The sequence below is a fragment of the Lissotriton helveticus genome, chromosome 5_1 (genome assembly GCF_964261635.1).
Source record: "Lissotriton helveticus chromosome 5_1, aLisHel1.1, whole genome shotgun sequence".
NCBI classification, from domain to species: Eukaryota; Metazoa; Chordata; class Amphibia; order Caudata; family Salamandridae; genus Lissotriton; species Lissotriton helveticus.
Window position 1 is genome coordinate 560,444,867 of NC_136065.1, and position 25,382 is coordinate 560,470,248.

The window sequence follows — 25,382 nt, forward strand, 5'->3', positions numbered from 1 at the left end:
CCTAGTCAGAGCGAACCACAAAAGACGCTATATGAACTCGGGATTCACCCTCTGGCTGCTTGGCACAAAACAGGCCTTATTTAGAGTCAAATTGTGAAGTATTTATGCAGCATACAGACAGTAATAAAACAAAAACACAATACAAGAAAAATCCCAAACCCTTAAAAGAAAAAAAGATAATTTCAATAAATACAATAAGAGCATAATGATAAAATCCAGTCAGTAAAACCAAAGATTTGAATGAAGAAGTGCGCCTAAAGAACAAGTTATTAACCTTCGGCAATGATTTATCTGTAAGAGACATAGGTTAGTAATAGATTCCTTACCTTAGAAATTACCCCCAGACGTCGACTGGATCCAGAGAATTTTTTCTTAGCAACACCCCCTGCGTGCCGGTAGGTGGTGTTGGTCGGCTCCATGTCCATCGTCGGCATCGCTGGGATGACGTTGTGGTGCCTATTTAGACGTCGCACACCTGCGCGCCAACGTCAGTTCTGACATGATTTTCCGCACAAGAATCGCAGAGCCATGAAAGACACTGACCAATTGTGTGCTGTAAGGGAGTCCATATCCCTAGAAGTCAGTTTGCAGAGCGGGGATGATGGGTGGGGCGGTAATTAATCTATAACTAACCTATGTCTCTTACAGTTACATCGTTACCGAAGACAGTTGGTTATATATTCCTTACGTTAGAATAGATACCCCAGCAATAACAACCCCGGAAGAGGATCTGCAAACCAAGTTCACACCAGAAAGTCCTGGAGGACAGAAATGGGCAAAATAGCCGTCCCACCGGACTAGGTTGTTTAGACAGTAATGTCTGGTAAACATGTGCATAGATGCCCATTTTGCTGCCTTAGGGAGGTCAGGGAGCAGGACTACACATACCAATGCAGCAGTTGCTACAGCAGAGCTTGTGTAATGAGCATGCAGCCCCACTGGAGGTTCCTTTTTCGCTAAAGCATAACTTTAATACAAACAAAAACCAAATCGCGAGATGGTACGCTTTGGACAGCCCGACCTTTCTTGGCACCCACATAGCCAACATAGAGTTGATCATCCACCCAGAAATCCTTTGTGCGGTCAAGGTAAAAGGACAGCGCACGTTTAGAATCCAGACGGTGGAGTCTCCTCCTCCTCCTCCTCCTCGGAAGGGTATGGAGGCAGGAAAAAATTGGGCAAAGTGATAGTTTGTCCTATGTGAAAAGGTGTAACCACTTTAGGAAGGAAAAAGGGTCTCGTCCTAAGCCCCACTTTGGCCGGATGCAAAGAGATGAACGGGGGCTTAGAAGAAAGAGCCTGAAGCTTACTCACCCTGCGAGCAGAGGTGGTGGCAACAAGGAAAGCAGTCTTCAGGGTGAGGAACCCAAGAGGACAGTTGTGAAGAGGCTTGAAGGGAGCAAAAATAAGATAAGGTAAAATGAGATTCAAGTCCCACTGAGGCATTATGAAAGCAGATGGGGAAAAGATTAATAATGCCCTTAAATATTCTGTTTACAATAGGGGATTTGAATAAAGAGGGCTCCTCTAGTAGCCGAAAAAAAGCAGAAATAGCTGCAAGAGTACCCAGAGCAGAGCTCTACTGGGCTAAAGAAAGTATATACAGAAGGACCTCTGAAACAGGGTCAGAGAGGGGATCCACAACCTTTGCTGTGCACCATGCAACAAAATTATTCCATCGACAGGCGTATACCGTTTAAGTGGAGGGACGCCTGGCAGCCAAGATGACGTTACAGACTTCGGGTGGATGGTCAAAAAGCAGTCAACAGTCGCCGTTCAATCTCCACGAAAGGAGCTGGAGCCTGGACAGGTTTGGGTGGAGGACCGTCCCCGGTTGCTGCCACAGAACATCCTCACGAAGGTGGGGCGTGGGGGGGTCTGATCAGAAGATCAATGGCCATCCTCAGGAGCTCGGGGTACCAGACTCTTTGTACCCAGACCAGAGCCACAAGAATGACTTGGGCCCAGTCGAGCCTGATCTTCAGCAATCAGGGCAGAAGTGGTATAAGCGGAAAGGCGCACAGGAGGCCGCAACGAAAAGCGTTGCCGAGTGAGTGCCACCTTGGAAACTCCAACGCGCAAAACTGCTGACATTGGGTGTACTCTTTGGTGGCAAACCGATCTAGCCAAGGCTCTCCCCACCGCTGAAAAAGACCTTCCACCACCTCCGAGTCTAGACTCCATCAGTGAGCTACAGATACCGATGGCTGAGTTTGTCCACCCTGGCATTCAGAGAACCTGCCAGGGGTTGAACCTCGAAGCAACCATATTTCCCACCGGGATTTGGCTTTCCAACAGGACCCCAGCCTTTTGAATGCAGGGGGAGGGGACGAGGCAAACAAAAACCACGAAGAGGCCCCAGGGTACACTGGGAGGATCCCGTGGAAGAAACCACAGGGGCTGTGACAAGGAGCAGAGGCAGGGGCAATGTCCCATCGACGAGCCGGACATAACAAACATTGTTAACTTAAGCAAGCATCAACTCTCTAACAATGAAGAATCCATCCTACAAAAAGGTTTGGGGTTTGTTCCCACCCCGCAGAACGACCCATTTATTCTTCATGCTGAGCTTGCCCAGTTTTTCCGGAAAATCAAACTTAGGGCCTTCTTTGGAGACTCAGATACCAACACATCTGAAGGAGATGGACATACCAGCCTTAGAAATAAATATTCTTTTTCACCCCCAACTCAGAGCATACCATGTAATGTCTTAGCATTTGAACAAGCAGTTCTTACTGAGATTGAAACTATCAACTTCTATGACATGAAAGGGTTCCAAAATATCAACAGAGGAGAGAGAGTGGCCTTACAAGACTTAAAACGAAACCAAGGGATCATAATAAAACCCGCGGATAAAGGCGGAGCAACGGTCATACTAGATGTCATCATGTATCAAGATGACTGTTTGAGGCTACTCGCTGATAACAATAGTTGTGAAATCCATCAGGGAGACCCCACCAATATCCTCCTAAACAGGATCAAGACCATTGTACATGAAGCTCTAGCAAACGACTGGATAACAAGGAATGAGGCAGATTTCCTCATCAATGACTACCCCAGGACGCCGAGGTTCTATGTCCTGCCGAAAATACATAAAAATGTATTTCCACCTCCTGGCCGACCTATAGGGTCGGGCATAAACTCGGTACTAGAACCTCTCTCGCAGTTCTGCGATTGGTTTTTGAAACCGATAGTTCAAACGTCGAGGTCATATCTACGAGACACCAAAGATGTCCTCTGTCATCTTCGAGATATCGATGTCAACCAGGAGGAAGACATCTTTATCACTATGGACATTGAGGCGCTCTATACGAGCATCCCACAGAGACGAACATTGGAAGTGGTTGAACATATACTTCTCGACCAAGAATGGAACTATATCACACCACAACATTTTGTAATGCATTGTGCAGAGATTGCCTTAACGGAGAATTTCTTTGAATTCAACAACATCATATACCATCAGATACAAGGCACGTTGATGGGGAGCACCTTTGCTCCCAGTCTGGCGTGCCTGTATGTCCGGCAATTTGAGGAGGACAACATCTTCAATGACACCCAATCCCTTTTCTATGAATCTGAAAACATGGAAGAGATTCATAGATGATGTCTTCATAGTTTGGAAAGGCACCACAGAGGAAGCACTCTTGTTTGTGGATTGGGTGAATGGAATTGACCGGCACTTGAGATTTACCCACAAGATCGAAGAAAAACATGCCATATTCCAAGACTTGATTGATCCAAATTTAATTCTCAAACAAGAAACAATTAATTATCTTGTGAAACAGAACTTAAACATGAAAGAATTACATATAAAATGTATCCATATATATATGAGCAAACATCAAGGAAAACACAACAACCGACAGTCTATCTACAAATTATCACACTTCTCACTTTTTGTGAGATGCCCCTAGTACTGCTAGGCAATCCACATAAACTTGGTTACTTTCTAGAAGTGCTCTTTATTTGTGATATATGCCTTGATGTTCCAGCCATGTCCAAAGGCGAAGAGCCTCTTGACATAGGGCCCACAACCCACCCGCCCTGTTTGTTGCTGTACCACATGACGGTGGTGTTGTCGGTGGACACTTGCACTACCTTACGCGTGAGGGAGGGAAGGAATGCTTTCAGTGCCAAGCAGATCGCCCGGAGCTCCAACAGGTTTATATGGCGCCCGGTTTCAGACGGAGACCACCCTCCTCTCACCTTCGCCTCTCCTAGATAGCCATCGGCCACCACCGTGAGTTCTGGTTGGGGGAAGGGAGGGGTATCGGTCTCTGACCCAATCCTGGTCCGTTAACCACCACTGCAGTTGTGTGCAGTTCCTGTAAACTCATACCTACTTAATACCATTTTAAGGTCAGCTGGGCCAGCCCACTGCAAAATGCCCATATGATCATGGAAAGTCAAACTTTGTAATTGCTTAAATCCATCTTTCTGGCTTGAGAAGTAGCAGAGATACACACTTTCCAGAAAATACATTTCTGTGTGATCAATGTGATATAAGAAATATTGACTTCAAAATGCACTGAAAGTAAAAAAAAAAAACTAAAAAAAACATTTAACCATTTCTGAACGGTGGTGTGAGCCCGGATTATAGAGTAGGAAGGAAAAGGTTACTTAACCTGTTATCCTCTGTTAGTAGCATTTAGTGCTGTAGATTTACATGCTCTGCATACTTCTGTAATTTAGAGCTGGGCTTGGATATGTACAACTTCTTTTTCTTCAGTCGTCTTGAGTCACACGGTGTTGGGACTTCCATTACTGGTATTGTGGATGATCATCAGCTCCATGGTTAGATTGTTTTTCAGCACCGCAGTTGAGGATAGAGATGGGATGGATAAAATATGAACATGCAAAAGTGTTCATGAGAGGTAAGGAAAGTAGAAGACATGTATAAACATCTAAAATATATGGCATATATGCACACATCTGGGGAAGAGGGTGGGTGCATGTGAATCTACACCACTACATGCCACAAACAGATGCTTACAGGGTGAGTAGCATTTTCCATTCATGGAATGTGTAGCTGTAGATATACATGCTCTGGACATACCATAAAGTAGTTGTCCCCTAAAATGATGCATTGTCATAGAATGTTGCAGAAGATTGAAAAAGTGTACACAGTACAGCCGGACCCACTTGTGCCTGCTGACAAGCTAGGACATCCACAAAGTTGTGTTTAATGAGTTTGTGTGGTGTGGACCAGGTAGCTGCCTTACATTTATCAGCTTGTTGGAAGTTTCCCAGAAATCCACAGAAGAGGCCTTCTTTCTGAAACAGCCAGAACTTTGATGCGGCAAAGTATAGGTGACAAACAGCTGCTGCATGGTGCGAAAAGGCCCTCATTTACTACATCAATATGAAAAATCATATTGATGTAGTACATGAGGGCCCTCCTAACATTTAGCTAGTGAAGAGTTCTCTCCGCTACAGAATCTGGGTGCGGAAAGAACACCACATTGATAGTGAAGTCAAGATCTTGGAAGAGATCTAAAGTGATCTGAATGTGGGCAAGATTTTGTTCCATGCTCACACTCTATCAGCAAGTCGTTGATACATGGAAATACGTGGACGACATCCACCTGAGATGAACAGCTACCACTGCAAGGCATTTGGTAAAGACCCTGGGAGCTTATAGCTATCCTGAAGTGCAGAAGTTTGAATTGAAAGTGCTGTCCACTTACCAAAAACCTAAGGTAGCAGCGATGGCAGGAATGATTGGGAAGTGGAAATAGGCATCCTTCAGGTCAAGGGCAGGCATGAAGTTGTCTTGCTGCAGCAGTGGGATTACATCCTGAAGCTGGACCATTTGGAAGTTCTCCGACAGGATGTACTTGCTTAGGGACATGAGACAGAGGAGGAGTCTGAGTGATCCATCTTTCTTAAGGCTGAAAAAGTACAAGAATTATACCCCTTAGCCATGGTGGTGTGGCAAAACAGGCTCCATAGCCCCTTTGAGCAGTATCACATTTACTTCCCCCTGGATGAGGTGCTGGTGGCCGCTCAGACGGGAATATCTGCAGGGGGGAGGGGGGGGGGATGATGGTGTTAGAGATGTTCTGACCCTCAACCAGAAGTTCCTGAACGCTCTGCCTATATTTTTGTGTGAGATATTGAATGCGTTTTCTCATCTCATCCCACTGAGCTTGGTCGTAACTCGAGAGAAGGTCGACAAAGCTGGCGATTAGCCAATGGGTGGCAGACTGTGTGGCTATTCCTCTACCCGCGGAATCCATTTTCTTGCTTTTCTTATCTGGGAGTAGGGCATCCCCAGTAGCTAGTAGATTCACTCATTTACAGGCGGTGGGCACATTTGAGCTGCCAAATATAAGTGAGATCTGAGGAGGAGGCCTTGTCCTTTTCATCAACCCTCTGGGTGGCTTTAAACACCTCATGGTGGGTTTTAACATGCCCTTGAGCATTGGAAGGTACTGGGTTAAACGCTGCATGTGTGAAAGTGTCTCCACTAAGAAGTAATCCTCTTCAGTGATGGTATCCAAGTCCACTTTGTGGAAGGTGGCTCTCCTGCAAATAGCCTTGTAATACGCTGTAGTATAGTTGTTGTCTGTAGGGACGACGCCAATATCATCCCAACGATTATACAGGGGCTCTGGGTTGAATGGGGCATTATATGGGTCCCGCAGGACATATTGGGCTACCCTACCCAAATGAGGAATGCTAGGACCCCCATCGAAGCTGGTGGAGGTGGCTCTTGTGTGAAGGAGGGATAGGTGCTTTAGGAAGAAGAGGAGGAGTAGTAAGAAGAGGTGGTTGAAAGGCAGAGGGCTGGTAACCCCAACTCAATGGTTCTTGTGCTTGGAAGGGGGTGGAGGCTCCAATGCAAGCTGCTTCTTGAAGGTAGTTTCCTTTTGTGAGGAAGAGTGCTTTGCACTTTCAGTGGTGGTTTTGCAATGATCTCACCTTTTTGAGAGTGAATGAAAAGTCTCCTTTGTCTCCTGCCCAACTTCACCTGGAGGTACTGTAAAATTGAAGGCTCGAGGTCATCAAAGCCCGTAGAAAATGGAGTCTAGGAGAGGAGAGTCAGCACAGGGTAGTTTTCGAAGGTGATCGCCATGTCTGTTTCGACTCCGAAGTCAGTCTTGTCGCCAAAAGGTGTTTTGGCTTCAAATGGTTCGATTGCATCGTCGCAGAGATACTGGACGGCAGAGGGCGCAGGAAAGTAAGGCAGGGTCTTGTGCTACAGTCTCGGCAGCAGAGACGTAGCCGATTCTGAAGCCTTATGTTGGTGCCCGCAATGGCTGGGATGTACTGGTGGCCCGGAAGGCTGTGGAGCTGGTGGTGGACTCGATGCCCAGCCACCTGAAAGGCGGTGGTCGGCCGGTTGGTGTGAACGATAAGGGACGGTGCTCACGGTCGGTGTCTTCTGCCATAGTCCCATGAAGGCGACTGGTCATAGCCTTGGAGTCTGAAGGAGAGCTTGGGTCACGACTGAATCAAGATGGTTGCCCTGCAGACAGACACCTGCTTCCTCGTCGACGTCTGCACTGAAGATATTAGGAGTGAAGTCATCTTACCACTGCGCTATCTTGCTCTGAGCAAGCATTTGGCTGCATCGGTATCCAAGGATCTTCTTCTAACAATGAAACTGATGATCAGGCACAATACTAGTCCTAGGAGGAGTGTCAACATCTCGTGATTCTAAAGACTTCTTTGAAGAAAAACAAGTTGCACATGTCCAAGCCCAACACTCGATGCCAGGAGTATGCAGAGAAGGTGCATCTCCGCCTACACATGCTATGAACATATTGTTTATACCTGAATATCATAGCAAACATATAAGATAAAAATACATGCAGGTCTGTATGGAATTTGCACATCCAACTCCAAATATATATATTCTGACGCTATATGGAAACTTAAGATAAGTAGATTTGAACTTAAGAACTATAGTTCCATATATGCCCTCTCCTTTGGATATTTTGAACCTCAATATTTTAGCTACGTTAATATAGTATCACAATATTGCCTACTCGATATTTCAGACTACAACCTAACAAGTGAGATTGCCAAGTATGAGATATTAAGGACTTATGTTTGGCAACAAAGCAAGAACAATAACAACTCAAGGGAAAGACAAGTTAAGGCACATGCTGCAACATAGTATAGTGCAATACTTTAATGCTCAAGACAAGACTCCAACTCCTTGTCAAGGTTTGCCAGCTTCTTGCTAGAACAGGGGTCTCAAGGGACATTAAAAACATTTTCAACACACGGAGCAGTCATCTCAGCATTAGCTATAGTAGTACTCAGATTTTTGGCTAAAGCCATTCAATAAATAACATTACCATCTCCATGGCAAACATCTTTAATACAGAAATAACCATAACAAACCTTTTTATCTCTGGTCCGTACTTCTCCATAGAAATCTAGTGCATCCTGTGGTTGTAAAAATTTCTTTCGATGTAGCAAATATGCACATATCATAACACCTGTTCTTCCCTTTCCAGCTTTACAGTGAATTGCCGCAACATGATTGTCATTTTCACTTAACCACTGATCAAGGTCTTCGCAAAAAGGTTTGATAAGCTCTAGCTGTGGTGGGTTGTGGTCTTCAAAAGGATACTGTGCAACTAAATGATAAATAGGTGATAAAGGTTTAGTACAAAACAATTCACAATTTCAACGTATTTTTTTTTTTAAGTGAAATGGTTACTTTACAGTGAAAACACAAAGCGTTTGTCACATTTTTGGCAGCAATAAAAAAGAAAGTGACTGGGCATGCTAATTTATGAACAAGGTACTTTGCACAAAAGATAAGAAACTGAAAATACTTAAAAAATCAAACATCCTTGTTTTATCATACACCAAAGAATGTTGCGAGCACACTGGCATGGATTAATTTTGTTCCTAATCGAATATTAGATCCTGGCTGCGTTTTCCAACCCCGGGAATATTATAGTAAAAAAAGCAATTCGTTTGGACTCTCCTAAAATACAAAAGTTTGCGCACGCTTCAACACACAGAACACGTACTGCACTGACAGGAGCACTACAAGCTTCAGATCACACAGATCAGCACAAGCAACAGCAAGCTACCCTCAGTACAGCAGACTGAAAAAAGAGAGACACAGCCTCCATGATTCAGTTACAAAAGACTTCACTATTAGTCCACGGACTAACTAAAAGCTCAAAGGTTCTCAGTGGGCCATGGGACGAAGACTTCACTCCACTGCCTGGGGTGTTCGAATTTCGTCCTGGACAGGACAGCTTTTATCTCTCCATTCCAGGGAATCAATAGCCGAGAGGGAAAATCTCTCAAAAGTGCACTCTCGGTGAGGCACTTAACTAAGTCACAACTTATTTTATACCGAAAAAGTAGGCTCAGAACATTCCTCTCATGCCTTGTCTGCACCTAGATGCACTTTCAGCTTACAGCCAAGAGGTCTGTCATGCTGCATCAAGTTCATTTACCAACTTAGGATGCATACATTTGCCGCAGCTGAAATAGCTGTAGTGGTTGATAACTGTTCACCTTAACGGTACGTTTGTGTAGGCATCTTGCAATGATCGTACCAATGTAATGCAAAGGAGAACTGACCCCATTTTTGTTAACTTTGATATTTTTTACCACAGTAATGACTGTTTCCCATGATGTGTTTTTAGTATGCAACTAACTCCTAAAATACTTAAGAATGGAAAGGGGGGGGGGGGGTAGGGGGAAAGAGTGCTGGAGGAAGGTTGGGTAAAGTCCACCTAACACAAGCACAGAGACAGGAAACTTGTGGTGCCGCAAGTGATCAGGTAACTGGTTAGCTACTGCTGAGATTCCTCTTCTCGAACAGAATAAAAAAACTCAAGCTACATACAGAAGACACTAAAAATAGAAATAGGCGTAATAACCTCTGTTTAGAAGGCCTTTAAGAAACCTTGGAGGGTCCAGACCTCCTTACTTTCTTGAAAAAGTTCCTTCCTGACGTTTTGGATCTTCCAAAAGAACCATCAATGAACATTCAACGCCCGCTTTGTCACCTCCACCCTCACTCTACCAGACCTAGAGGAATTATGTTCGTGGAATTTATGGATTTGCTCCGTGTGTTGCAGGCAGCAAAAGGAAAATGTTGTCTTGTGTGGTCGGGTCATAATATTTATATATTTCAAGATCTCTCTAATGGTACTAAAGCCACAAGGAGGGAATTTCTTGCTCCTCGTCCACAAATGAGACAGCTACACATTCATTATGGCATTTTGCATCCATGCTTTGGTGATGATGGTTTTACTTGCTAATTTGATGACCCTGTTAAATTGAAATATTTTCTCCGAAGCATTTCTCCTCATACTATGGCTACCTCTGCTAGTAAATAACTGAGGTCACTCTCTAAGTCTTATATATGGCTGTTATCTTTTCTATATTCTTGTTTTTCTCTCTGCTGATTATATTGCTCTTGGTGCGGTCACGTCTCAAGCTCATTCCCTCTGATCTTCATTTTAGATCCATCTCCTCATCCCAATAACTTTTTCTATGTTGGAATGTTCTTGGTCTGAGACATCTAGTCAAAAGACAGAAGGTACTTTCTCATTTGTCTAAATTTACTTCACAAGTTATTTATTTTGCAGCAAACTCACTGTATTGGTGTTGAATCATGTACATTAAAATGACAATGGGTAGGCCAAGTTGTATATTCTCCTGCTATTAATTGTAAAGATTCATAAATCTCTGCATGCACAAATTATATCATCTCAATGTAATAATGATGGATAATGGGTATTGGTTATGGTTGTAATTCATAATAAATACATTTCTTTAATATTCACGGTTGTGTCAAGCCAAATCCAGATTCCTGGAACAATATTAAGATAACTTTAGCAGGTATTGATAATCCCAACTTCACTGCTGCAGGTGATTTGAATCAATGAGTAGATCCCTCTACTGACAGGAAATCTAAGTGTAAATTTAATGCTGATAAATCCCATAATGATCAACCATGGAGGGTTCTGGTCAATAATCAGTAAGGCTGGGCAAAAGTATAAACTATCAACTACAAGATTGCCAATACTGGATGTAAATTCTGCAAATTACTCACTTTAACCACACGTGACACTCAATGTGATTAGAAAGGAATTGATTTATTTCATCTTTTTGAGAAAAAGTTTAGAAAAAGAAAAAGTTTGTCATAATTAGACATTTGGAGAACTTGTAACCCTGATACCTCTGAATGTAATTTTTTTTTCCAATGTGCATCTCACCTGCTTGAATTGGTTTTATATTTTGATTACTAAACCCGCTTCTCCCCTCCATTCAGTCCTCGGAGATTGGTTCCATGTTCAAGCCTCTGTTTTCTCTTTTTTTGATTCATCTCTACATAACCCAAAGACTCGTCGTTGGAAATGTAAAAATATTCTTTTATATGATGACCAGTTACTTTTAGAGGCTACTACTTAGATTAATGAGTCTTTTAAGTTTAAACATCCTCTCAATACTTCTATTCCCATTACCTGGGTAGCTCATGCGAAATGTATTGCATTATTACAAGTCAAAACACTAGAGCATACTTGCTTTTCCTCTAAATCATCCTATGCTCTACATGAGTTGATCAGAGTCAAGTCTGCTCTTAATAAATTTGCTACTGTTGAAGCTTGTAACATCTTCCTAAAACTTAATTCTAAATATCACAGCAGCAAAAACAAAGCGGGTAAGCAGGCAGCAAATATTTGGAAAATCAAATCAGAATGTAAAAACATTGGCCCAATTTGGAATGAATATAACAACAAACTTACATCCTCAATACTGATGTCTCTATCACTTTCCAAGAATATTATCAAATCTCTACTCCGATGACACAAAACCCTTGGAACATAATATGTATACTTTTTTTAAGCACTCCCTAGTCCTCCTCATGTGCCTGATAGCTTCAACATATTAGAAGCTGAAATAAATCTCAAGGAGCCATCCAATCCTTAAAAAAAGCCAAGGCTCCTGTACCCGATGGCTTATCTATTGATTTTTTATCTTATACTATTTTTGCTCCTAAACTACTTGAGCTTCTTAATTATTTTTCATTAGTCTCCAAGGCCACTGGTTCCTTTCTAGAAGCTTTGATTATCCTAATCCCAAAACCTGATAAAGAACCATACTCTCTGCGAAAATTATTATCCGATTTAATTAATTATGATTGTAAAATATTTGCTCAAATTCTAGCTTCCCGCCATGAGACTTTTGCTCCCTTACTGGTGAAAGCTGATCAGTCTGGTTTTGTAAAAAGCAGACTGGCTGCAGATTATGCTAGAATGTTTTCAAACATTATCACTTATGGTAAAATCACTACTCTACGTCGGTTCGGTTTTGGCCCTAATTTTATTTCCTTTATAAAATTGCTACATTGTGCCCCTAGTGCCTGTGTTTCGGTTAATGGTTGTTTCTCCCCTTATTTTCAGTTACATAAAGGTATGTATAAGTTGTCCTCCAGCACCTTTATTTATTCTCCGTTTAGAACCCTTCTTTGATCGTACTCTCTGTAATACACTTACATCAGGTTTCAAAATTAATTCCACTGAAATCAAACTATCGGCTTATGTGGATGATATTTTAGTGTATATGTTTAACCCTCTTTCCTCTCTTCCACTTTTTTTAAGCAAAAATAAATTGTACTCTAGTGTTTCTAGTTATAAACTGAATTCTTCAAATACTGAAACATCACCATTAAAATATTCATGTTATCAATAAATATTTGCTAATACTGACTTTCCTTGGTGCCTTATCAAAATAAAGTTTCTGGGTATTTGGTTTTCCTCTACTATATCTCACTCAACCAGTTATACTTTTACTGTTTTAAAACTCACTTTGTAATTAGACAATTTATTGCTTTAATCCATGATATTTCTGATACTCCCATATTTTGATGGATTATATTTGAACGTTTTGAACGGAAGGATTTTTCATTTGATTATGTAATTTATATGTCTAATTGTACTTTTATATATCGACTAATTCTATACTAAAATACTCAACAGTTGATAAACAATATTTTCTTCAGGTTTTGATTGATGTCAATGTTTCCTTGCTTTCTCGATTTGCTATAACAAATTCATCAAATTTTGGTGCAAGTCATTCTTATAAAAACACTGGAAAGATAAGGGTATTATGTTTATTCACAAGATTGTACACCACAACTCGGTCATAGCCTTTTCCAAATTGCAAGCAAGATATCCTTTACAGAGTTTGCTTTTGCAGGAATACAATTTAATTTCTTCATCCCTTCAATCCTATTTAACAAACATTAATTTCCCGCCAGATGCTGTACCTTTCACTACTTACACTCCAATGTATACCATTTCTTCTGATTGATTACCCAAGGCGGCTTATTTATATAATCTGTTATTTTCGCCCATTCCTATTAGACTCAAATCTCCTATTGAATTATTGTGGGAAGCTGACATATATCTCTCCCTCCTCCTATTTGGGATAAATTATGGCTTAAAATATTCAAAACATCTAAAGCTGCGCGCATTAGACAATAATAATGTATTATTTATAACAGAGCCCTCATTACTCCTGAATGTATCTCTATAGTCTCTCCCACCTCCTCGTCCTATGTTGGTCCTGTTCTTCTGCTACAGGGGCTTTACTTCATTTGCTTTACTACTTTTCCAGAGTCTTTAAATTTTGGGAAGCAATTTGGTCAAAATGTCTAAACATTTTTCACTGCAATATTCACTCATCAATTCAAAATGTTTTCCAAGGAACCGTTTCACCAGATTTTGATTCTCTCTCGCCTACACCTCTGTTGTTTGATCTCTTAATTGCTATTATGTTTAAGGTGATTCTTTCTTGTTGGAAAGACAATTCCAAGCTGTCTATATTGACTTGGTGGAACTTTATTTGCGATGAACATAGAATAACCCAACAAAAGTACTGTGCACACATTAATTGTGAGTATATGAGCATGTCATTGATATTAAATCAAAAAAATTGTTTTGAATGAAACAAGGTAGACACATTTGAATGTTTTTTTTCAAATGAAATATATTGAGCCTTCCTTTCAGGAAGGGTGACATCAAAGAAAACAAACAGCCGACATGTTTCGTCAAGCGAGCACTGGACCCGTGACTCTTCAGAGCTATCAACTTCCAAAGTTATAGGGTTCGCGTAGCCGGTGTTAATTCCGACCTGGCATGAAAGGGTAAAAATGACAGGTATCTCGAGGAAATCTTACTGATAATCAGGTGAGGATGGGCAGATACAACCGTCTTCACGGATATCGGAGTAGTAGCGCCAAAACAAGGAACGGTAGTGTCTGGTATGTTTCTACTCTCTCGTTATCTCAGAATATCAAATGTAATATACTCTGGTTACTTTTTACTATGCACCTCTCTTCTTACTCGCCTCTATCTGAACTACCATCTCCTTTTTCTCTTCTCCCTCTTTTCTTTTTCACCTCCTTTTCCATATATAAAACATTCCTCTTCTACCTTGTCTTGCTATTGTTTTCAATTTGAAGAACGCTAGTACTTTGAACTTTATTCGGTATTATACACTAATGTTGGATTGGATTGTTTGACATTTCTTGTGTCATGTCATACACTGCGTCGTATGACATGCCTCCAGCTCTGTGTCGGAGTGAGTGGAGGATAGGGATTGCGCTGCTGGGAGTGTGTGCCTCTGGATCAGCGTCGGGGAAGGGTGAGGTGGCATGACCGAACACATCTGTATCCATCTATGGACAGGGCCGAACTGGGAACCACAACCGGCCCTGGCAAAGTGCTCGGCCAGGCCCCCCCCCACCCCACTCAGGGGGCTTTGAGGTGCCGACGAGGTCTTTCCCGGGGCCGGTTTTCAGACGATTTTGGTACAGGGCCGATTTTGCAGCTATGCTGCAAAAACGGCCCTGTAACAAAAAACGGCCCCCAGGGGCCAAAACTGGCCCCCACCCGTGCGTCGCACCGGGGGATTGCCCGGTGCCCGCTATGGCCAGTCCGGCCCGGTCTATGGATCCCTGGGGCCCCAAAGGCACTGGAGCCACAGATGTGGATCCAGTGGAGGCCCTTCCCAAACTCGCAGGGCCCGAAAGCCTGGCAGAGGAAACAAGCCATCCAAATATGAGGTGCATGGCCTCATAAAAATGCTGTTAACTGGGCGGGGCTGCAGAGTCTGCTCAGGCCCTGCTACCCTAATGACCTCAACAACCTCCGCCCTATCTCCAACTTGCCCCTCCTCTCGAAAGCCCTTGAAAAATGTGTCCTTCAGCTTGACAGACACATTTACTTACTTGACCCCCTCGAATCAGGCTTCAGGAAAGGCTGCAGCACCGAAACCGCCATGCTTAACATTATAGATGACATCCACCTCTCCCTCGACAATGGAGAATCTAGCCTATTGATCCTCCTCGATCTCTCCGCAGCGTTTGATACCGTTAACCACTCTATTCTTCTCAAAGTCCTTAAAGAACGATTCGGCCTTAATGGCATGACTCATAATTGGTTTGTCTCATACCTGCAACACCGCGCTCAGCAAATTAAAATCCACAATTGCCTTTCTAACCCCTCCCCCATCTCTCTAGGAGTTCCACAAGGATCCATACTATCTCCCTCTCTCTTTAACCTCTTCATGGAACCTCTCACCCTCATTCTCAAACAAGCAGGGATTAACTATCACCTCTACGCTGACGATACACAACTCTACCATAAGATAACAACCCATGCTGACATCCTCCACCTCAACAACACCCTCATCAAAATTCAAGCCTGGTTCCACTCGAACCATCTCAAACTTAACCCAAAAAAACCTGAAATTATTCTTTTCTCCCGAAAAAACAACCAGCTCCCCATCCAAAAGTGGATCACAGACCTTAACGCCCTCAACTGCTCCTTGTCCCTAGCCACCTCAGTCAAATCCTTGGGCATCTCCCTTGACAACCACCTAACTCTCAACGTACACATCAACAACTCTGCCAAAAGAGCCCTCTTTACCCTCCGTAAACTTAAGAAAATTAAGCCCTTCATCCCAATTGATGACTTTAAACTGGCAGTCCAATCGCTTGCTCTATCGCGCATTTATTACGGCAATGCCATCCTCACCGGAATTCCCAAAACCCACCTGGCACCTCTTAAATCTGTGCTCAACCTCGCGGCTAGGCTTATCACGGACTGCTAACGATTTGACCACATCTCTCCCGCCCTTAAATCCCTTAAATGGCTCCCCATTGAAGGTAGATCCACATATAAAACAGCCTGCATTACACACAAAATCCTCCACCAAAACACACCGACATACCTCTCCAACAAACTGACCAAAGCAGGCTGCACGCGATCACTGAGAAGCTCCAACACCCTCCTACTTATCCCCCCCTTCAGAAAAAGAATTCCACTCAGTCACGCTCCTTTTCAGGCAATGCCCCACTTATTTGGAATGCCCTCCCAAAAGACCTCCGCTGTAACCAGTCCTACCCCAGCTTCAAAAAAGAACTCAAACTTCTTCTCCTTAATAAATACTGGGGTTTCTAATCGCTCCCTGGTAGCCTCGCCCCTCTGCATCACCCCGCCTAGCTGCTCCCCATATGACTTGTGACCTCCCGCCTGGCCAACTCCCTTTCCTTCTATCTGATCACCTTACCTCCCCTCCTCATGACCCTCAGTTCTCTTGCATGTTTTTTTGTTTTTTTTGTGTACTTAAGTGAGGCTTCCTGTCAAACTGTGACCGCTATTTTGTATTAATCATAGTGTCTAGCAATTTGTTTTTACTCTCTTATCTAGATGTCATGTATCCTATGAGGACTTGCTCTTTTATTATTCCATTGTCTGTGCTTATACACACTGTACCTGTATGGAAACACCTTGTAAAGCGCTCTGAAACTCCTGGGTCCAGCCAGCGCTATATAAAACCTCTTAAATAAATAAATAAATAAAATAAATAAATGCTCTCCGTCTCGTCAGCCGACAGATGAGGTGAAGACTAAGTACTCTTCAACTTCTTTTCTTGCAGGAGTGTGAATCACCAGAGTGGCTCAATGATTTGGAGTGCGATGAACCTAGGACTCCACTACCGCTCCCAGGAACTCCGGGTCGACTTCGATCTCTAACATCACTGCATCACGCGTTCAGCCGGTAAAAGCTTGAGGGAAAGCTTTCTCAAGGCCTTCGTTGTATGGTGCCACAGTTGAAAAAAGCCTTCATGTCATGGTGCCATTCGAGGCACCAGAGTTAAAAACGATGCAGATCAGTCACAGACATCTGTCAGCGACAGGCACACGAGGCTTGAAGCCAGCTTTTTTGGGTGCCATTACTTATTCATTTCCCAACCACAACTGCGCCAGGAGGCACGCTTGTAGAGTGGTGGTAAAGGGGGCGTGGCCTCCGACAACTTACAACAGGTTTTTTGGGGGTGGGGTGCTGCCTAGCCCCGTCCCCTCTCACTGGCCCGATTACGGGCCCAGGGTCCTCATTACCCGTGATTTTTTTTTTTATAGTTTTTTTTATTATTTTTTTAATTAATGGAAGGGGGTTGCCAAATTTGCTAAAATTATTGGTATCAACACCAAGATTTTTGAGAAGACTTGTGATTTTAGTGAACGGATGCCACCGGCCATTACCCCACTCTGAAAAGTGTTCTAAATTCAGATTCTATTGCAGTTCACAATCTGTCACTTTTATGAGCAGATCAATATCTTAACCACAGTCTACTATCGAAGAGTGTGGTCCAGGTTACAACGTTCTAAAACAATCGCCGTTATTACATTCATTAAAAAAAACGAACTCATGCCCATTAAAGCTAGGTGGGTCAAATAAATTGGTTTTAGATCGAATATCTTTGGGAAGCACTACAGTAGCATGTTTGAATCAGTCACAACGACGGAGATAGGGGTCAAGAGCCAGAGGGACGGAAAGCAGTAGTGAAGAAAAGATAAAACAGATGGAAGGAAAGAGGGTGGAAAGGAATGAGGCACACAAACCAAGGGTGGAAGGGAGCAAGTAAAGGCAACATGGACAGACACCGGAAGAGGGGGCAATATAAAAGAATGTTTTATGTATGCAATACAACTAACAAAAAATTTCACAAAAATTTGACACTCCGAAAATCAATTTTCTCAATTACGGTGTAGTGTGTTTGAACCAGTAACAAATATAGAGATAGGTAGAGAGGAGTCAAAAGCCACACGGTCGGAGCGGTTTTGCCACAGTGAGGTATGTTTGAAGCTGGAGAGGACGCTGGACGGAAATAGACAGTCTGTAAACAGATGCAGTATTAAGGAGTGTTAACTCACAGATGTAGTATAATTAGGGCTCCCTATTTTCAGTTTTTACTGATTTTTATAGATAAAATACAGACAGAAAACACTCTTTTCTGTCTGTATTTATTTTTAAAAGCGGGAAAATACTGATAATTTGGCTTCTTTTGAGTGACTCACCATGCTGAGATTAACTTTCAGGCCTATAGATGTACACAATGGCAGTACGTGAAGCTACAAAGCTCAATGTGAGGTGCTTAAATTACTGCATTGTGCTATTATACTATTTTATTAATATAGGTTTATTATTTTATTATTATTGGCTGTGTAATGTGCTAAAATCTGACATGCATTAAAGTAGGAGTCCATAGTTTATCAGTTATATAAATGTAGAAATATACTAGTTATCACCTCATCTGTTCACAAATCACAAAATAAATATGGATAAATACCAATAAGATGGCCAAAACATAAATATGAATAAATAGACAGGAAATGTTCAAAAAATAAATACCATAAAACCAGGAGCCTTAAGTATTATGGACTGCTACCTCGGAAAGAAAAAAATAGAACAAATGTCAAAGCGTGAGCAGGGGCAGGAAACTCAGTGGTAACAAAAGCAGTAATTGGGCCATGCACTACAGGAGGGACAAACACACAAGAGAATAAATAGAAATCTAGAAAACATTACCAAATCAAGCATAGAAAAAAGTGCGACGATAAATCCAACCAATGGTAAGCAATGGGCAGACTCCCATCGCACTTTAAGTTAAAAAATAATAGCTCGCAATGAACAGTTCATGTGCTGTTTCAGGCGAGATCCAACGATGGTGTGTGTGTATTAAACACAGGCGCACTGTGTGTGAAAAACAGTAGGAGCCTTTAAAACTTAACTAAAACAGTGTGGCCATTGAGACAAGTATGGTGTGTTGTTGAACCCTTTTTTTCGGTATTGTCTCTTTTGCCTTCAATGCCCATCACCGGGCAGACTGGGTAGAGCCGGATGGTGTGGAAGCCACACCATGGTTGCTTCTCAAAACTTTCTTAAAGTTTTAGGGCTTGTTCCTTAGTGTCGAAGACTAGGACAAGGCCATCCATCCTCCAAAATAGTACCCACTCCCACTAATCACCATCTATCGGTTGCCTGTATTAGAGTGGGGGTGGGGCAGGGGAGTCTATCAAGAATCTTTCCCTTCTCAGCAGATCACGCCAATATAGCATATGGTTGGGGAGTGATCAGCTTGTGCGTTACACCCCATCAACCACATATATTGGCATTTGGCAGTGCCTTGTCAGCTTCGTATCAGTTGGGCAGCCATGTTAGTGAATTATTAAAGTAAAGCGATTCCAAAATATGCAAAATATCTGACTGCTTGTGTATATTTGAAATGTTTACTTCTAAAAGCAATACTATCTTTGACCATGTCCTGCCGTACGCTTTCAGTCTTTTCCAAGGTGTGACGATCCACGTTCAAGCTGCTTTGTATCACCCACAAAGCAATACATGGAATAGGACCACTCTTCATCAGGAATAAAATCACCAAACACATTCAACAAAGGAACCTCCGCTCTAAAGGAGCATCTTGCCTCAAAATCCCACCATATAAGAAAAAGATTATGGGTGGCACATCCTTCTCTGTTAAGCAGCCAAACTATGGACCTCATTACCCCCCAACATAAGGTCCACTGACAACCACCTTATCTTCAGAAAATTAATCAAGATTTGGCTCTTCCCCACATAAGCACCATACGCAAACAGAAATTTACAGCATATCCCTCTGTATACAAGCATTTTCCACTATAGATATGTACCCATCTTTGTGTATTACTTTGTATAAACATGTAAAATAATTATGTTGAGAGGAAAAAAAATAAAAAATAAAATCATCTTTGGTCCACATGTACATACTTCCATTGTGCATCTATGTACCTTCCACGTACTTGGATCTGTGTGTCTGTTACTTTTCTCCTGAAAAAGCATATCCAATGCACTACCCTATTTCTCTTCCTGTGCCTCTATCAATATCTTTAATCTACATATACTTACCTCCTTTATTTATCTATATACTTTCAATGTAATTATGGATCTATATATTCATCACTTTCTTCTAATTTAGCATTTCCAATGCACAACCCTATTTCTCAACCCATACTTCGCTCAATACATCTTCTAGCCCAACCTTCGGACTAATCTCAAACTTCTTCTACTACTCCTTCCAATGCACTACCCTATCTCTCATCCTATACATCTATCAATATATCCTCTACATCCACTTTTTCATTTATCCCAAACCCCATACCACTACTATGATTGCCAAAATAACCCTATCTAGACTCTCTCCTACTCTACCCCTCCTTGCATCATCTGACACCTCTTTTACTATACCGATCCCCTAAAACAAAACCTTTCTAAACTCTTCCCTCCAAAACTCCTTTTTACTCACCCAAAAGCCTCCTCCTACTGCTAAGACCTAAAAAAAACCTTCACTCTTATCCCCCACTATCCTTTTCAATCGAAATTAACAGACTAACATGTTCACTTCTCAAATTCCATATTAAACTATACTAATATACTACCCAAATAACTGAATAACATATCCACTACTCAAATGACTTCATATTTTTTTACTATACTAATTTTCAACAGTAATACTTTAAGGGTTCCGGAGTGGCGTGCTACTCGCCAGAAAAGCGCTTCAACACCCATCAGGGGTAACAAGTGCTAGATGAATGCAAATCTTTCTTCCCCTTTTATCCCTCCGCTAACCTTCTCACTCCAAGTAACTGACTAATATCCACCACTGAAATTACTTCATATTTCACCATATTAATTCACCACTAATCCTTTGTAGGCTTCCTGAATAGCGCGTGTCAACAATCGCAATATAAATACAAACCTTTGTCCTCCTCTATCCTTCTGCTATCATTCTAAATCCAATGAACTGACTAACCTATCCAACACTTAAAATGTACTTGCATGTTTCACTATACTAATTCAACACTAATCCTCTATGGGTCCCAGAGTAGCGTGCTGCTCGCCGAAAAATGCGCTTCGACGCCTCGTCAGGAGTAGTAAGCGCTATATAAATGAAATTACACTACAATTACAATATACATGAGGCCAAAATTACCTAACCTTGAAAAAATTAACTAACCAAAGACTCCTAGCAGTGTGCCACAGATTGAATACTGGTGGGCACAGATAGCTGCAGGCAGCATTCATATTATGGGTATTGCCTGGCTGTTCTCTAAAGGCCTTCTAGAAGGGATGAGTATACACAGCTTGTACTGCAACAAACTTGTGCTAAACGTGTAGGAGGAATCCTCAAATTAAGATTGAGATGCCACTTTAAGCTTCACCCTGATAACCTGGTAAGGAGATTCACATGCTATTGAGATTGGAACTCTACACCCACCCTTGACAGGCTTGGAAGATGTTCAAAAGCAGTGAAGCAAAAAGTATTTTACAACAATTGCATACCTACCAATTTTGGTTTATAATACCAAGTAAACTGCTTGGCAAATAAATAGTGCTGCTGTGTCTGAAAAGGTGGTTAGGTAAAATTACCATCCCAATCCCAACAGTTCATGGTACTGCATAGATATGTATTTCCCAGTCACCTTCTAAGGCCTACCTCATAAATATGCTGCTACCTGTTCTACCTGCACAGTTGTGTAATGTAATTGCATGTACACGCTGTGTTTTGCCTCGGATAACACAACAAAACACGATAGCAGATAAGAAGCAACTACACCACGGGTGGGAGCGGGGTGCTTGGTTGGAAGGGTGAAAAACTTGCACTCTGGCCTTTGCGTGACGTGGTTTTATGTTGTGCTTATGTGACCATAGTTGTGTTCTTATGTCTGAGACTGTAGCAACTAGATGTGCAAGGAGGGGAGGGGAAGAGGCGTGACCTAAATGCAAGTAGTTTACATTCATTTATTAATGTGCAGGGCTGAAGTGGTCTCTATAGAATCCACTCAGGAGAAAAAAAGGAGCAGTTCACTGCCTGCACTAGATGCAAACAATCATGACAGATGCTTCATGTAATCCCTCCAAAGCGGTAGGAAAGCAGCCTGGAAACCTGCACTGTATGCAGTCAGCCATGATGATATCAAGAGTACATCTAAAAGCAGCGAGGATTAACTCACAAGCATACACTGGAAAAACATAGCATTAGCAAATGCTCAATATGAACTAGCCAGGAGTGATGTGATCACATGCATGTTATAGACAGCTAGAGGAAAAATTCTCTAGGGTGTAACCAGGCATGAGAAAGAACAACATCGACAGGCACTACATACAGAAGACAAGGTAAGTGACATAGTGCCAACAGAGCTGTCCTATAGGATGAATCCAAGAGAAAAAGAAATGGGTCATTACAGATACAATTACAGATTATCAATAAAGTCTGTTCAGCAGAGACTAAGTATAACATACAGGCCATACACAGTGCTCCGCGGGCTCTACCCAGAAGCAACACAGCGGGATTCTGCAGGCATGCACTGGTTACTGGCAGCTACATCTAAAAGTTCACATAAGGGTGTGCTAGCCCCGAATGTAGACACAAGACTAATGTGACAAATCACAAATCATGGAAGGAGTAATGCTGAGCTCGTAGAAATTAACATTCACCCATTTATTAGCAATGCTAAGCAGAAATCAGACTTCACCACCTAGGCTTCAAAGAAAGACAGGAGAGCTGGCCACTGTGCACGCATTTATCCTGGAAGCCAGGATAAATGCCTTTTGGTGTTCAACAAAGATTGATAAAGGAACAGTCTACAGGGTAAATATACCATTTAGAGTCAGATAGGGTAAATGCTCTTTAGGTGCAGTGCAAGCATAAACGACACTGGTCCTATAAATATATAACTTTGCAACCAGTGACAACTTCAGCTTTCTCTCGGATTTACTACAATTATAGCAGCAGGTGCAAAAAAACAGCAGCCCGATCTCCCAAGACAAGCTACCATGTCTGGTCTGGTCGTTTAGTGGATTTATCAGTCCACTATAAGAATCTGTGCACGGTCCCATAATCCAATCCCAGCAGGTCATAAATAGGTATTTTTGAGTTGAGTAACGAACATAAATTATTTTGCACCACGATATCAATGTGTTTACATAATAGCCTATCCTCCACGAAGATGAGGAGGGAAAAAAGGAGAAAGCCTACCTAAAAAGTTTTGGGGGGATGCCTGGGCACCTGCTCTGTAACTAGTTTCCAAACAATACCGTCTTGTGAACATGTGCACAGACTACCAAGTGGTCACTTCCACAAATTTCCCAAATAGGAACATGTTTAGGTGAAGCCCTTGTGCCCACTATACCTATAACTAGAAGGGATAACATCCACTCCTAAAGTCTTATTAGCGAATTGATAAAGAAGTATTCACAAAACAATTTAATCTTCAGACAGACTGCTTTGTAGTGCCTAAACCCAATCGACCCGGCCTGTAAACAATAAATATGTGGTCCGACTGTACAAAGTCCTAAGTCCTTTCCAGTTAGAATTTCAGACTCTTAGGATTTTGGAAGAAGGTTGGCAGGAAAATGGTATGAATCTCACAACTTAAGTAGATAACACTGCGGAGCCCTCATAGCCACTTTGTTTCTATGGAACAGAGTGTAAGGCTCATGGGAGAAAAGGGACTATCTCACTAACACTACAAGGTGGGAGAATAGCTACAAGACAAGCAGCTTTCAAAGTCAAATGCTGCAGGGATTACTTCTGTATCAGTCTGAAAGTGTGGCATTAGTCTAGTGAGGACTCTTAGGCTCACATGCAGAGCAGGTCTCCTTAATGGAGAAACTCCTTCAAAATATCAAGAAAATATCTGACCACAGGCAGTTTGAGGGGCCTTTGCTGTAGGACATAATGGCTGTAAGGTGTACCCTGCATAGTGCCCTTTTATTTTTACAACTAGAGGAGATAATGTAGTATTGCTTCTTGGCATATGGTCAGATCAAAGCTGTCCAGGATACAGCAGGTACATAACCACTGTCATTTAAAGGTGTACGAAATTCGAACTCAAGGACATTTTTCTTTCGTTTAGAATGTCCAGTCTTTTGGAAGATGGAATTGCCAATACTGTGCAAGTTCAGGAGCCAAGCCACTAAGTGAAACTATGGAGGGTTGGGATGCCACCTAACTTGTGTAAGATTAAATGGCTGCATGGTAGACTCTTGTGCAGTAGCTACAATAGATACAGAAGGCATGTGAACCACCACTGGTATTTCCATTCTGGATCTAAGAGGATCAACCTGGTCTTGCATTAGATCAGCTTATTTATTATTGCTGGGATCATAGTTGGCAGAGGAAAAGCTTCAAGAAGCATCCCGACTAGTATCAAATGCCCATGGTCCTTTATTCCAGTTGATGATATCAAGGCCAAGTACCCCTATATTTTGTTTCCTGAAAATGCTTTTCTAAGCATAACACAAATTGTGGAAAATGTCATGCAGCACTTTTGTCATGCTAATCTTGGAATGTTCTGATGAGAAAGTCAGCTTCTGCATTTTGTAAACCCGGTAGATGCACAGCTGTAATCTGTTTGTTCGTGGTTTTCAGCCACTTCTAGAACAATTGAGCTTCCAAAATTGGATTATTCTCCCCTTGCTTGTTCAGTTAGTACACTATGCAGTATTGTCAGTCTACCACCAGCTGGGTCCCGAAACCCAGCAGGAACCACTTTAGAGCCAGATGGGCTGCTCTCAATACCAGAAAGTTGATGTGATAAAACAGGTCCTTCTTGGACTATGCCCCTTAAACTTGAATGCGGCACGTGTTCATCCTATTTAAAGAAAGAGGCATTTGCACACTTCTACAGCGTTTTTTGTAAACAGGTACCATCAAGGGAATGATGGAATTACTGACCGTAATAGTGTCCCAGGAGCTGCCAGTGAACTGACGCATGTACTCATACGCAGATGAAGATGGGGCACTAGGAAACTACAGCAAGACACTAATCCCAGCAGAGACGATATATGATTTACAGTATTTCAGAAAACATATACATATATGTCTTTTCACGGACCCCCCCCCACATAACGGGCTCACCTGAGGCAAAGGAGTTTCCTGCTCGGCGACGAGCCTTTCAAGAAATTCCGAAAGGATTACAGCACAAGAGGCCCCCAACGGAGCTGAAGCAGGATACGGCTGTGGACTCTGGAACTGACGGAAGCACAAAGGTGAGC

General features: G+C 42.2%; 1 protein-coding gene across 4 annotated transcripts in view; it reads right to left on the reverse strand.

The window, feature by feature from the left end:
• Positions 1 to 25,382, reverse strand: part of PTEN (phosphatase and tensin homolog) — a 265,772-nt gene that overhangs the window by 104,329 nt on the left and 136,061 nt on the right. For 3 of the 4 annotated variants that reach the window (XM_078642886.1, XM_078642887.1, XM_078642889.1), the window contains exon 5: positions 8,359 to 8,597. In XM_078642886.1, coding sequence (XP_078499012.1) covers positions 8,359 to 8,597 — 239 coding nt within the window. Of the gene's footprint in view, positions 1 to 8,358; positions 8,598 to 25,245; positions 25,361 to 25,382 lie in introns of those variants that run through there. The other variant, XM_078642890.1, reaches the window with a different exon arrangement.